The 14364-nt window shown below is 70.1% G+C and overlaps 1 protein-coding gene and 1 long non-coding RNA gene across 2 annotated transcripts; one reads left to right on the forward strand and one right to left on the reverse strand.

Annotated features, from left to right (window-relative positions):
* Positions 1–299: 299 nt before the first annotated feature.
* Positions 300–929, reverse strand: LOC128140664 (uncharacterized). Its single transcript, XR_008234806.1, has 2 exons — positions 539–929; positions 300–390 (listed from the first exon to the last, which is right to left on the reverse strand). It is a non-coding gene; the product is annotated as an uncharacterized LOC128140664 (long non-coding RNA).
* Positions 930–6482: 5553 nt separating this feature from the next.
* MSL1 (MSL complex subunit 1) lies at positions 6483–13873 on the forward strand. The gene is made up of 8 exons (XM_052785439.1): positions 6483–6995; positions 9519–9742; positions 10123–10508; positions 11447–11511; positions 11816–11883; positions 12186–12310; positions 12426–12498; positions 12660–13873. The coding sequence occupies exons 1-8, from the start codon at positions 6852–6854 to the stop codon at positions 12748–12750; spliced, it is 1176 nt and encodes a 391-aa protein (XP_052641399.1). The 5' UTR covers positions 6483–6851; the 3' UTR covers positions 12751–13873.
* The last annotated feature ends 491 nt before the right edge of the window (positions 13874–14364 follow it).

Below are 14364 nucleotides of genomic sequence, written 5' to 3' on the forward strand. Positions count from 1 at the left end.
ACTGCGTGGTGCCTGCACGGGGAACACCCCAGCACGGCACTGTCCCCTGCGCTGGGGACAACTGGGTGCAGCACTTGGCACCCCTGTCACCTTGCATGGCACTGTCCCCTGTGCCGGGGACACCCAGGCGCAGCAGTGTCCCCCCTGTCACCCTGCACAGCACCGTCCCCTGTGCTGGGGACAACTGGGTGCAGCACTTGGCACTCCTGTTGCCCTGCACGGCACCGGCCCCGGCGCTGGGGACGTGGGGGGACACTTGTCACCCAGCACTGCAGGGTGCCTGCATGGGGAACACCCCAGCACGGCACTGTCCCCTGCGCTGGGAACACCCAGGCACAGCACTGGCACCCCTGTCACCCTGCATGGCACTGTTCCCTGCGCTGGGGACACCTGGGTGCAGCACTTGGCACCCCCATCGCCTTGTACAGCACTGTCCCCTGCACTGGGGACACCTGAGCGCGGCACTGTCTCCTGCACCGGGGAGACCCAGGCGCAGCACTGGCACCCTGCACGCCACTGTCCCCTGCACTGGGGACACTGGGGGTCACCTGTCAGCCTACACAGCATGGTCCCCGCACAGAGAACATCCAAGCACGGCGCTGTCCCCTGCGCTGGGGACACCCAGGCACAGCACTGTCCCCCCTGTCACCTTGCATGGCACTGTCCCCTGCACCAGGGAGTCCCAGGCGCAGCACTGGCACTGTCCCCTGGGGACACCTGGGCACCTATGTCACCCAGCACAGCATGGTCCCTGCACTGGGAACACACAGGTGTCCCTGTCACCTCACATGGCACCGTCCCCTGCACTGGGGACACCCAGGTGCAGTGTGACACCAGCACCGCAGGACCCCCCCGCACCAGGGATGCCTGTGCATGGCACAGCAGCGGCACAGCCCCTGGCACAGCCCCAGCACACACCACAGTGCGGCACAGCCAGACCCCTGCCCAACTGGCCAAGGCCAGCACCCCACTGCGCCCCCCCCCCCATCCATGCCCCCCCTGTCCAGCCCCTGCCTGTCCCCAGTGCCACCGGGGCGATTCACTGCCCGCGGCGGGTGCCCGGTGTGGCACGTGCCTGGCAGCCGCAGCCCAGCTTGGCCCCGCTCCCGGCTGCCGCAGGGGCTGCAGCGAGGTGCTGTACCCGGTGCCGTGGTGCCAGGATGGAGCCACCCAGCAGATTTGGGTCGCGGTGCCAGGGCCAGCCCAGCCCAGTGGCACTGGGGTCTCCGCGGATGCTCATGGCCCTGGGCAGGAAGGGTTTCAGGGGTGCCAGCACCCTCCTGGGTGCCACGTGCCGGCTGCTGCCCTGGCCCCCAGCCAGGAGAAGGTGCAGAGCACGGATGTACCAGCGCCGGGAAATCCTCAGAGCTAATCCCACGGGAGGGGAGGCCTCGGGCGCCCTGCCTGTGCCGGGAGCCTGTGGGGCGCCCGGGGGGACACCAGAGCTCTGTGCCCCAAGGAACCCCTGGTGCCAGCGCCGGCGGGTTGCGTGGGGCTGCTCCTTGGCTGGGAGCCCCCAGGGACCCCTGCTGGGTGCTGGGGCTGCTCCCAGTTTGCAGAGCACCCTGCGGCACTGGGGCGGTGGGGACACCCCGTCACCCCGCAGGAATTGTCCTCACCCTGAGTCACCGGGCGGTTTGCGCGGTGCCGTGGCCACGCTGCAGCCGGCACCTCCGGCAGGGAGAAACCCTGGCAGCTTCCAGAAGGATGTGTGGCGCCAGGCTGGCATGGGGGCCAGCGGACCCGGGGAGATGCCGGCCCCAGGGCCGGGGGGCCCTTGCTGCCCCATCCCTGCTCCCAGCGGCGCAGCCATGCTCAGCCGTGCCCTGGTTGCCCCGAGCGTGCAGGTGCCACCGGCCCCGTGCGGTGCCTCGTTCCCCTCCTCGCACGTTCCTGGGCCGCGGCAATTAGCCGTGACTCAGCCGCTCATCTCGGTTCAGAAAACAACCCCGCGCACGGCGCTGCGGCACACGGCACAGAGCCGGCCCTGTACAGGGATCCTTGGCCGGACCTGGCTGCTCAGCTCCCCCGGGGGTCCCCAGGATGGTTGAGGGGCTGGGAGGGATGAGATAAATCCCATGGATTCCCGCTGTGGGGTCCCGCTGTGGGGTCCCACCGTGGGGTCCCGCTGTGGGGCTGGGACCCCGGCACAGCAGGTCGGTGTGAGGGTGCTGTGAGCAGGGCCCCCAGGCTGGGTGCAGCGGGGGACATCCCAGCAGTGGGACGGGGATGGCAGCCGGGGGACGATCCGTGGGCAGCAGGGCTGGGGCGATGGGGCCACCAAAGCCACCGGGAAGGCGGGGTGCTACAGCTGGGCACGTGCCTGCTGTGCCCTGCGCCGGACCCTCAGCAGTCCCGCGGCCGAGCTGTCCCGGGGACCCTCCCAGAGGCCGGAGCTGTGCCCTGGGGGGGCTCCCCGCGGGTCCCCATGCACCCCAACATGGCAGTGCCCATGCCGACCAGTCCGTGGCACAGCCGGGGCACCTCAACCCCCCCTCTCTGATTGTCACGTGCCGCCACGCTCAGGCACCAGGTGAGTCCTGCTTGGCAGCAGCGGGGGGACACGTGCGCCCGTGCCCCCTCCCGTGCCATGCCCCCCCCCCAGCTGCACCCCCTCCGCCGTCCCCGGCCTCCCACTGCCACGTCCACCCAGAGGGTCTGGCTCCGGCCCCCCTCCCCTGCGGCAAGCACCCCGCTGCTCCCCAGGGACAAGGAGGCAGCTGAAGAATCATCTCCCGGTGCCAGGGAGTGGGCGCGAGGGCCGGCGGCCCGCGTGCCCCGGTGCCCGGGTTGCCGGCGGTGCCGTGCGGCTGTGCCACGTGACTGTGCGCTCCGCTTGCCCGTGAACGCCTGCGTGCAGAGGGATTTATTTTTACTCCAGGCTGGCCGGGTTGTTTACCTTGCTGTACCTTTTCCAGGAAAGGGGGGGGTGTCTCTGCCAGGGACGGGGGTTTCTTCCTGCTTGTAGCCCCCCCCCCCCCCCAAGCTGGGCACTGGGGGTCTGGCAGGGTGCAGACCCCCCCCAGCCCTGCAGCCTCGGCACCCACCCGTGCTTGGACGCCCTCCAAACCCACTGTGGGGCTGCAGGATCCCTGTGGGGTTCAGGATGCCATCCTGTGCCATCCTGTGCCTCAGTTTCCCCAGCCATAGGTGTGATGCTGCGGGGGGGACAACCAGAGCTGCCGGGGTCTCACCCCACTTGCGGGGTCCCGCACCCTCGAGCCCCCCTTTCGTCCCCACAGGGTCCCACTGACGGCAGCGGGTGGGAGGGCAGGAGCCCTGGTGCGGCTGCGGGGTGCCAGGCAGGGCTGGGTGCTCAGGGTTTTGGGGTGTTTTCCTGCCGTGCAGCAGCAGATCCGTGGCTGAAAAGCAGAGCGCAGCCCTGGCTCGTCCCCACGGCTCTTGGCTGGGGCTGACAGCTCTGCGCTGCCAGGACTCGCCTTTCCCCTCCCCGCGGAAAGGGAAAAAAAAATCAGGTAAACAAGGCAGGCCTGGCCCGGGGAGGGAAGGTGGGGGCACCCCACGGCAGGCAGGGGCACCCCAACAGCACCCCGGCACCGGGGGATGAGGCAGAGCTGGGTTGGGGGGCAGGCACCCCGGGAGGTGCAGGGTCTGGGGATGCAGGGGGGCAGGGAGGAGCTGGATCTGGGGGTGCAGGGACCCTGGGGCGGGATCTGGGGGTGCACATATCCGTGGAGGTGCAGGATTTAGGGGGTGCAGCTGGGAGGGTGCATGGACCCGGGGATCCAGGGATGGCGCAAGGTGCCCAGGGGGGTGCAGGATCTGGGGGTGCAGAGACCCCAGGAGGGTGCAGGGACCCAGAGATCAGGAGGACGCTGGGATATGGGGGTGCAGAAGGGGGGGGGCAGGGGCCCTGGGGGAGGGGGGCACCCCAGTGTGTTCACCATATGGGGTGGCCCGGGACACCCCCACACGGGGAGCAGCTGGGGTGGGTGGGGGGCACCCCCGTGGCCCCTGCCTGCAGGGTGGGGCTGCGGCAGGGCTGGCCCCCCCCTCGCCCGCACCCCTCCCAGCCGCGGCCCCATAAATCTCAAGCGCTGATGTTTGTGTTCTCCTTGCAGCGCCACGGACCCGGATCCCCGAGCCGCCGGGGGGGGGGGGCGGCACGGGCAGCGCCGGGGGGCCATGGGGGCTCCTTCGGCCTCACGGACCCCCCCACCCTGGGCACGAACGATGGGGAACCCGCGCCCCTTTCCCACGCCTCCGTGGCCCCCTATTCGGCCTTCCCAAAACACGGCTCGGCGGGAATGTGGGGCAGCCCCCAGCAGCCCCCGACCCCACGGGGGACACGGCGGCCGCGGGCTTCGGGGCACCGGGCCGGTTGGCGTCTGTGCCAGCCCATGTGAGCGGGCGCTCCCCTCCTCCTCCTCCTCCTCTTCTTCTTCTTCTTCCTCCTCCTCGGGTGCAGGGAGCCCTCTCCATCCCAGCGAGCTGGCTGCGGCGTCACGTGGCGCTGGCATGTGAGCCCTGCTCCATTTTTAGCCCCAGCAGCCCTCCCTGCGCGGCGGCCCTGCTGCAGAGCCATGTGCGGGCGGGCGCCCGGCCGGCACGTGGGCCTGCCGCAGCGGGGACCGGGTGCCGGGAACCCCTCGGTCCAGGCCGGCGTGGCCGCGCGTGGGCGAGCGTGGCCGGTCGGGCGCGCGTACGAGGACGGCCACGCTCCCGTGCGCACGCGGCGGGAAGGCACGGCCGTCCGTAGGGTTTGGCGCGACACACGGCACGGTGGCGGCGAGAGCCGAGGGGCTTCCCCTGCACCGCGCCGTGGCGTGGTGGCGTTGCCACCGCGGCCCGGCCAGCGCGGCGGAGGGGGACCCCGCGACTCGCGGGGGGCCGCTGTGCAGGGGTGTTGGGGGGGGGCCACCCCACTGTGTGTGCGTGTCCGTGTGTGTCCCCCCGTGAATGCAGCTCTGCGGAGAACCACGTCCCCCACGTGTCCCGTGCGTGTCACCGGCACGTGCCCTGCGTGTCCCCAATGTCATGGCCCTGTGTGCTGCGGGGGGGGTGTTTGTTCATCGCGGGGGGGGGAATGCTGTGTGTGTGTGTGTGCGCGTACGTGTGTACACTGGGGCTGCAGTATGGGGGGGGGGCGTGTGCGAGTGCGTGCAGTGGGGCTGCAGTGCCTGCAGGGTGCGCGTGTGCCTGCAGTGGGGGCTGCGGTCCCTCACTGCGGGGGGGGGGGGGCATGCGTGTGTGTGCGTGTACGTGTGCATGTGTGTGCGTGCGTGTGTGTGTGCTGGGGCTGCAGTCTCTGCGGGGGGGGGCGGTGTGTGTGGGGGTGTGCATGCACTTGCACATGTACACCAGGAACCGCAGGCTCTGCAGGGCTCTGTGTGGGTGTTGGGGGGGGTGAACACGGGGGGGGGGGGGGGGCTGCAGACCCGCGGGGGTGGGTGTGTGCACACGGAGGGGGGGGGCTGCAGACCCGCGGGGGCACTGGCAGAGCCCCGACTCACGCAGGACAAACCCGCCCCCGCAGAACAGGACCTCCCCCCTCCTCGCTTCCCCCCACCCCCCCCGCGTGGGGGGATCGTGGCCGTGGCCCCCCCCCTTCCCCCTCTCCCCGGGACACGGGCTCCCCGCGCCCCGCGGGCTCCCCTCGCCGTGGGGCCGTGCCGAGACCCGACAGAGCCCCGGTGGGCGGCGGGACGGGGCCTGGAGGGGGGGGCGGGGGGGGCGGGCCCGGGACCCCGGCGCGCTCCGGGCGGAGCCGCCGCGCTCGGGAGCCACCGGGCGGCCGGGCCCCGGTACTGCCGGCCCGGGACCCCCGCCCCGTCCCCACCGGGCAGCGCCCCACGCGGGACCAGCGAGTCCCCCGCGTGGAGACCACCCCACGGCCCGGGAGAGCGGGGCAGGGGGAGCGGGTGGGAACTGTCCCCCGGGGGGGGTGGTGTGTGCGTGCTCCCGGTCTTTCCCCCGCGCAGACCTGCCCCGTTCCTCACCCCCCGGGGTCCCGGCACACCCCCCCCTCCCGCCTCCTCCCCGCCCCGGCCGGAGCCACCGCCGGCGCATGCGCACCGAGCCCGGTTTAAAGGTAACCGGGGGCCGCCGCTCGGCCCCGGTCTCGACCCGCCCCCGGTACCGGCCCGCGCCTCCCGCCCCCCCCTCCCCCCCGCGTGGAGCGGTCCCGCGTGGGGCCCCGGCTCGGCCCCTCCCCTGCCCCGCACAGGGGAGGGGGCGGCGGGGCAGCCCCTGCCCGTGTCCCGCGGCCCCCGCCGCCCGGGGCGGGGGATGCGCTACGCTGATGGCGGCGGGGCCCCGCCGCCCCCCGGGCCGCGCAGCCGGTGGTGGTGGTGGCGGCGGCCGCCGCCGCCGCTACGCCGCGTCGTCGAACGATAACGGGGCGGTACGGAACGGTGGGCCCCGGCCATGAGGTCTACCGCCTTCCGGGCGGCCGAGCCGCCGCCGCCGCCGCCGCCGCGGGGGGGGGCAGGAGCAGCAGCAGGAGGAGGAGGAGGAGGAGGGAGGAGGGAGGAGGGCTCCGCACCGCACCGCCCCGCCGCTCCGCCGGCCCCGGGAGCCGCCGCCGCCGCCGCTGGGGGCACACAAGGGCCGCGGCGGCGGGGGTGGCGGCGGCGGCGGAGCAGCAGCAGCAGCGCTGGGCCGGGCTGGTGCCGCTGGCCGGCGGCAAGCAGGCCGGCGCGGGGGATGCCGGCGCCCGGCCGCGCTACCAGGCGGTGCTGCCCGGGCGCGGCGCCGGGGAAGGCTCGGCGGGGCCGGGAGCGGGACCGGGAGCGGGGCCCGCCGAGCCGGGCCCTCCTCCTCCTCCTCCGTTGCCGCCGCCGCCGCTGCCCGCCGAGGGCAAGTGGAAGAGCGGTTCGCGGCGCGGCGGGATGGGGGCCGGCGGGGGCTCGCCGGGGCAGGCGGCCTGCCTGCGGCAGATCCTGCTGCTCCAGCTGGACCTCATCGAGCAGCAGCAGCAGCAGCTGCAGGCCAAGGAGCGGCAGATCGAGGAGCTCAAGGCCGAGCGGGACACGGTACGGTGGGGGGGGGGGGGGGGGGGGAGAGGGGGGGGGGGTGGCGGGAACGCGGCACAGCAGGGGTTAACCCCCTCCACCCGCGGGGTTACCCACCCAGGGTTAATGCCCCCACCCCAGCACCCCGGGGTCCCCCGGGGTTTCCGCCCACCAACAGGTAAGTGCCCCCCCCCCTCCCCCCGTGGCACCCCAGGGGTTAATGCCCCCCCTTGGGGGTTAACGCCCTCCCCCGTGGCGCCCCAGGGGTTAACGCCCCCCCCCAGCACCCAGGGGGTTAATATGTGTGTGTGTTCCCCCCCTTGGGGAGTAATACCCCCTGGGGGGGGGCGTCAGTCCCCCTCCCCAAGATACCCGGGGGTTAATGCCCCACCCCGGGGGTTAGTGCCCCCCCCCAGGGGCAATAATGCCCCCCCCCTGGGGGTTAATACCCCCCCCATAGGGACTATGCCCCCCCCCCCCCAGGCACACCCCGGAGGTTAATACTCCCCCAGGGGCTTGATGCCCCCCAGGTACTGATGCCCCCCCCGGGGGTCGGTGCCACCCCCCCCCCCCAGACAAAGGCCGGCGGGGGGGCGGGGTGACCGGCGGGGGCACAAAGGGCCGGGGCGGGGCGGGCCGGCGGGGGTTAACGGGCCGCCGCCCGTCGCCATGGCAGCGGGCCCGCGGGGGGGCCTTAAAGGGCCCGCGGTGCCTTCCCGCCCCGCCGCGCGGGGGTGAACTTAAAGGGGCCGCGTCACCCTCGTCGCGGGGGGGGGGTACGGCGGAGCACGGTCACGCGTGGGTAATCACCCCGCAGAGGCAGGACCGGCCGCAGCCCTGCCCTGCCCCACCGAGGGGGGGCTGCCCCCCCCCCTCCCCGAGGGATTGGGGGGCCCCCTACAGCCCTGCGAGGCTGCCTGCCTTGCCCCACGCACTCGCGGGGGGGGCCCTGCTGGGCATCGCCTATGCTGTGTGCACCCCACTGCGCGCCTCGGCTGAGGTTTGTCCCCCCCCCCCCCCCCGCCCCGTGGCTGCCCTGCCTGCATTGCCCTATAGGCACCGTGCATTGTCACCTATGGGTGCCCTGCCTGCGTAGCCCTGTGGATGCCGTGCATTGCCCTCCACGGGACCCCTGCCCGCATTGCCCCACGCATGCGGCTGCGCCTCGCCGTGCGCTCGCACCCGCATCGCCCGCCTGCCAGGCCGTGCCCGCCCCAGCCGTCCCCGGCGGGGCGGTGGGTGCCGGGTGCCGGAAGACCGCGCTGGCTCGCCCTGACTGCAGCGGTGGTGGTTGCAGTGGCCCCGGTTGCAGTGGCCCCGGTTGCGGAGGGAAGGGCCATCCCACGTGGTGCAGCCGGCGGGGCCGCACGGCGATGCCGCGTCCCCGCGGTGTGTGCCGAGTCCTCCAACATGGAGGAGCCGCTGCGACGAGGCTGCGACGGGGCTTCACCGTGGCGCATCCCTCCCATGGGGGTTAAACTGCTGGGGAGACGGGGCAGGCGAACCCCGGGAGCTGCTCCCAGCTCCTCTCCTTGAGGCCGTGCCCCCCCTGCAGCCACGTCCCGGGGGGGGGGGGGGGTTGGTTCTTGGGACCCCCCTGCTGCGCTTTGCCAAGTCGACCCCCTCTAAATGGCTGCAGCTCCCGGCTGGTGGGGTACGGGCGAGGGTCGGGGACGGGTGACCGAGGGCAGGTGTGTCACCGAGTCGGGTGCTCGCTCTCAAATGAAGCCCACGTCTAATTATGAACCGCCCTCTCCCTCCCCAGGGCTGGCGGCGCTGCCTCGGCACTCGGGAAGGATGCAGCAGTGGTCGAGACCCCCAAATTGCTCCTCGAAACATGCAGGGTTTGCAGCTAGCTGCAGCCCTCCTGCCACGGGGATGGGCAGCGCCGGAGGGGGAGAAGCAGCCGGAGAGCGAGTGGCCATTTTGTGCTGTTTGGACATCTTAGCCCCGGCCTGCCAGCACTGCAGTTGAACTGTCCGGGTGGTGGGATGCCCGCAGCACCCGGTGCTCGTTGCAGACGCTGCCCTTGGCCTCTTGTCCCCTCTGGGAGGGCAGGCGTTGAGCCATGGCACTCCCGGTGTGCCGGGAAGCCCGCGGTGCAGGCTGAGCCCAAGTGGGTATGGCTCAGGCACCGTTTAGGGTCTCCTCGCAAACGTGCTCCTGCACCCCGAGCATTGCCAAGAAGTTGCCAGGTAAATGCCGGGACGGGCACAGTTTGCCACGGGCAGAAAGCAGGCAGGGCACCGCGGCGGTGTGGCACGGGTCCTCTGCTGGTCCTGCACCGCGTGCGACGCCTGTGCCGGAGCGCTTCTGCGAGCGGCTGATGGCTCAGGTGTGGGTGCTGCGGGTCAGCTCTTCCCCGGAGTGTTTCCCTGCCGTTGAAGGGATGTGCAGGCAGGGCACCGTGCAGGCAGGGCACCGTGCAGGCAGGGCACCGTGCAGGCAGGGCACTGTGCAGGCAGCTGCCCGGGGAGCAGGGGCGCACGCGGGGTTCACCCCCGGGAGCGCACCCGCGAGGTGAGCCCTCGCCCTGCGTTGCAGCTCCTTGCGCGGATCGAGCGCATGGAAAGGCGGGTGCAGCTGGTGAAGAAGGACAGCGAGCGGGAGAAGCACCGCATCTTCCAGGGCTTCGAGGTGGACGAGAAGCCGGAGGCGGAGGCGTGCGAGAAACTGCCGCTGGAGTGTCCCCAGGACCTGCTGGAGCCCCCCCCGACCCTGCAGCCCAAGCACTTCCCCTACGGCAGGAACGGGAAGGGGCATAAAAGGTAGAAGGTGCCCGGCTCTGCTTGCGTGGGGCCTGGGGGGGAAGGTGGGGGGACCTTCCCCGTGGCTTGGCCCTCCATCTGTAGGGCTGGCACTACCCAGGGCACTGAGGTGCCAGCTCAGCCCAGCGACCCTCAAGCCGCTCGGAGAGGCTGCCCGGCACTGGGAGCGCATCCCGTCGAGCACTGGCGCTGGCCAGGGGCAACCTCGTGAAAGTCTGGGCGAGGAGGAGGGGGAGTCCCGAAATGCCAGGGAAGGCCCTCTCGCCTTCAGAAACTTGCCTCCGGCCGGCCCTGGTGTGAGCATGCCGGTAGTCTCCCATGGCAGCCCCTGTGCTGGGTGAGGATCCATGCGCCCGGCTCAGCTCCTCTTCCTCCCGCAGGAAGCCGACGTTTGGGAGCGCAGAGAGGAAGACGCCCGTTAAAAAACTGGTGTCCGAGTTCTCGAAAGTGAAGAGTAAAACTCCAAAGCACTCCCCGGGGAAGGAAGAATCGAGCGGCTCCTTGTCCGAAACTGTTTGTAAACGAGAACTGCGGAGCCAAGAGACTCCAGAAAAACCCAGGTCGCTCCTGGAGACCCCGCTCCGAGCCTCGGTCCCGCTGAAGGGCCCCGGCGCCCACCCCAAGGAGAAGGGCTTCTTCAGCAGCGAGACAGACGACCTGCCCTATCTCTCAACCACGGAAATGTACTTGTGCCGCTGGCACCAGCCGCCCCCGTCGCCGCTGCCGTTGCGGGAGCCCTCCCCAAAGAAGGAGGAGACTGTAGCAAGTAAGCGATGGAGAGCCCGCCGTGGCGCTGGCACCGCCGTGCTGGGTGTTGGGGCAAAGCCGGCGGCCAGAGAGGGGCTCACCCGCCTCGGGGCGGCTGGGGAATGGGACTCGGCACCCTCACCCCGAAGCCAGCAAAGGGCAGAATCCCAATTGCGGTGGGAGAGGTGCAGCCAGTCGTGCCGTGCCGCTGGCTCCTCCCGCGGCAGCAGGTAGCAGCTCTGGTGCCGGCGATGGGCTCTCCTGAACCACGTCTCTGGCTTACCCTGCTCCGGCGTGTGCCGGGCTGCCACTGCCTGCATGGCCGAGCCAAGGGCAGCGCGCTGGGCAGGGCTGCCGGCCCCGCTCCGCTTTAGCCGCCCGGTTTGCCAAGCAGCCCCGTGTGCCCGTTTGAGCGAGGGGTGAAGCAACTTCCCGTTTGCGGTTGGGAAACGTCTCTCTGGCTTGTGCCACCGTGGCACAGCGCGGGTTCCTCCACGGGGTCGCCTGCTGCCCCCGAATCCGGTGCCTGTCCTGCCGGCTGCCCCTTCCCAGCCGGTCTCCTCGGGTCCTGCAGCACGGTGAGCACCGGCGGTGAGGAGCACTGGGCTGTGCCAGTCGCCGATGCTGCCGGCGGAGGCTGCGCTGGATGGCCGAGCGCTCTGGCGCGGGGGGAGCTCGGTGTGTCTCCTCTTGGAGCGGCTCAGGTTTGCTTGCGTGCTTGGCTGGGGGGATGGCGATGAGCTCTGCCTCCCCATGGTCCCCCCCGCCGCCCCCCTGGCAAGCTCCCGCTGCCCTCAGCCGGTGGCATCGCCCAGCCTGGCTCGGGATGGGGGTTTGGGGGAGGCTGAGCGGCACCCTCCAAGGGAGGGATGGGCTGGAAAAAAGCAGCGAGGCGGTGGGAATGGGGCTGGTGGGGGTCCCAGCATGGGGCTAACAGCCTGGCCTCTCGTCCTACAGTTCCGTCTTGGAGGGACCATGTCGTGGAGCCCCTGAGAGACCCCAACCCCTCGGACATCCTGGAGGTACGTACGCCGCCCCGGCGGGTGCAGCGGCTGCTGTCAGAGCCGGCGTTGCCGCAGGCTCCTTCCCGGCTGTTTCACCGCTCCAGGAGAGTGGCTAGTGGCATTTGCTGCCGCTGCGGCTCTGGCGGCATCTTGTCCCCTCATCCGGCACAAACAGCATGGCAAACCCCGGCTGCAGTTGGAGGGTTGGGGTGGGGGCGAAGGGCCAACCCCTCTGTGCCGCGGCGGCTCTGGCTGCCGGCTTGGGGCTGTGCCAGGGCTGCCAGCACCCGGCGGACGCGCTCATCCCCGTCTGTCCTTGCAGAATCTGGATGACAGCGTCTTTTCCAAACGGCATGCGAAGCTGGAGCTGGATGAGAAACGAAGGAAAAGGTGGGAGCAAAGAGGGTGATGGGGGTCTGGGGGCTCCCGGCAGAGCGGGTGGTCTGCATCTGCTCCTGCAGGGATGGGTCCTGGGGTGTCACCAGGAGCGGGGGGACATGGGACCCGGCCGCCCGCAGTGCAGCCGGAATGGGAACCAGAAATACTGCCGGAGAAGGGATGCTCCTGCATTGCTGCCAGTGCAGCAGCCCCGGCACAGCCCCCTGAGCTCCCCGGGAGGGTCAAGCTGCCTGCCTGCTCGCTGCCTGCAGTTTCTCACTGCCCCCTCCGCCTGGGGGCATCGCATTTTCCAGGTGGGACATTCAGCGGATCAGGGAACAGAGAATTCTACAGCGGCTGCAGCTCCGAATGTACAAAAGGAAAGGAATTCAGGAGTCAGAGCCTGAAGTTACCTCATTTTTCCCTGAGCCAGATGACGGTGAGTGCCTTTGGCATTGGGGGGCAGGCAGGGGTGTTGGGGGGCAGGCAGGGGTGCTGCCTGCAGCGGGGGGTGCGGGCAGGGGCTGTGTAACACTCCGGTGTCTCTCCCGCAGTGGAAAGCTTGCTCATCACCCCATACCTGCCTGTCGTCGCCTTTGGCCGGCCCCTACCAAAACTGACCCCACAGTGAGTACCGGTGTCACCGGTGGCGGGAGGGGACGGAGCTGGGCTGAGCCGGACACCGCTGCTCAGGCCGGCATCCTCGGCGTTGCCCGCCGGGAGGGTGCTGGCATGTTTTGGGTCGGGGTCGGTGCTTCGCGGCGCGCTGACGGCGGCTCTGCCCGCAGGAACTTCGAGCTGCCCTGGCTGGACGAGCGCAGCCGCTGCCGGCTGGAGATGCAGAAGAAGCAGACGCCACATCGGACCTGCCGGAAATAGCGGAGCCGCCGGGAGCTCCGTACATCACCGGGTCGTGCCAATGGCCGCTGCCCTCTCCTGCCTTCTCGTTGACGGATGGTTTAGTTCCTCCGTGACCCCAGTTTTGTTCTCTTGGGTTTTGCAACACGTTTCCTGGACTTGTCCGCCCGTGCTGGCAGCCGTATCCCCAGCGGCACCGGTCAGCTACCGGCCGAGGCTTCCCACCGGCTGCTCCGGTCCCAGGGGCAGCGGGTGAACCCCAGACCCTGCCTGCCCATCCTGCCCGTCCTCGCTGCCTGCCGCTGCTCCGCACGCTGCCCCTGCCCTCCCGCAGCCGACGTTCGGTTTATTTTGGACATTTGGCTTCGAGCCGCGGGCGGGAGCACGGAGAGCGCCGGGGCCAGACCCCGGTGTCAGGGGGTGCCGCGTCCGCCAGCCGGGGAGGCCGCGTCCTGCCAGGACTCTGCCCGCCGCTGCCTTCTTGTTACGTTTAGTTAGAAAATGGGATAAACACCGGTTCGTGTCCAAGTGGTGTGAGAGGCGGCAGCGGGTGCTGCCGGTGGGTCCCAGCGCTGCCGGCCGGTGCCCTGCCGTGGCGAGGAGCGGGGTGCCGGAAAGTGCTGGGAAGCCTCTTTGTTTTTCTCCCTCCCCCCCCCCCCCCCCCCCCCCTTGAGTGGCTGTAATGGGGTCAGAGGGGAGAGTTTAAAAACAAAACTTTTTTTTTTTTTTTTTGTGAAATAGAAATCCTATACGCACAATTTTGGTTTTTTTTTTTTTTTAATTTTTTTTTATAATTTAAATGTTTCGAGGTTGGCGAGGTGTGCCGTAAGGAGTTGGGTTGGTGTGAGAGCTGGCGCCGTGTCCGCTCTGCTGCGGCGTCCCCTGTCCCAGCCGAGACCCCCCCGGTGCCACTGGACCCCCCCGCCCCAGCCCTGGCCCCTGGGTGCTGGGGACCGGACCCCTGCGGTGCTGCCGGATGGGTCGGGGGTGGGGGGGTCTCTCTGCGTCCCCCACTCCGGCCAGGCTCTCCCCAGCCTCCCCTTCAGCAGAGATTAAATAGGAAAAACGTTCCGTTTCTTTTCTTGTCTCGTCTTTCCTCCTGTCCCGTCCCGTCCCTGCGTGGGGCCTGTCCCGTCCCCCCCCCCCCCCCCCCCCCCGAGTTTTATTCCCCCCGCCTTCCACCGCACCCAGCTGCTTTCTGGCACCGAGGTTAATTAGCGGAAGGAAACTTGTTTTAAAAAAAAAAGTTAAAAAAAAAAAACCAAACTAAAAAAAAAACCCACCAAAAGAAAGGAAATGTGTTTAAAAAAAAAAAAAGTTATAAACACGTTAGCGGTGGGCGCTGCCCGTCCTGCCCGCGGGGGGGGGGGGAGGGAGGGAGGAGATGGGGGGGTGTCACACGTGGACACACCCGCGCGCGCCTTTTTTTTTTTTTTTTTTTTTTTTTTTTACAATAAACGAGGAAAACGGACGCTGCGTGCTGATGGTGTCTGCTTGTCTCGTCCGCCCTCCCCGCGCGCGCATGACGTCATTTCCGCCGCCGTGACGCCACCCGCGCCGTGACGTCGGCGCCCTGCCCGGCGCGCGCCTGCCCCCTGCCGGGGAGCGAGAGCGGGCGGGGAGGGGAAGGAGCGG

Source organism: Harpia harpyja, chromosome 4 (genome assembly GCF_026419915.1).
Source record: "Harpia harpyja isolate bHarHar1 chromosome 4, bHarHar1 primary haplotype, whole genome shotgun sequence".
Classification (NCBI taxonomy): domain Eukaryota; kingdom Metazoa; phylum Chordata; class Aves; order Accipitriformes; family Accipitridae; genus Harpia; species Harpia harpyja.

Excerpts from the sequence above, each read along its gene's own strand:
- MSL1 (XM_052785439.1), top strand. The coding sequence starts at position 6,852 with ATGGGGGCCGGCGGGGGCTCGCCGGGGCAGGCGGCCTGCCTGCGGCAG. Across the intron at positions 6,996-9,518 it reads TCAAGGCCGAGCGGGACACG|CTCCTTGCGCGGATCGAGCG; the intron begins GTACGGTGGGGG and ends CCTGCGTTGCAG. Across the intron at positions 12,311-12,425 it reads TTTCCCTGAGCCAGATGACG|TGGAAAGCTTGCTCATCACC; the intron begins GTGAGTGCCTTT and ends TCTCTCCCGCAG.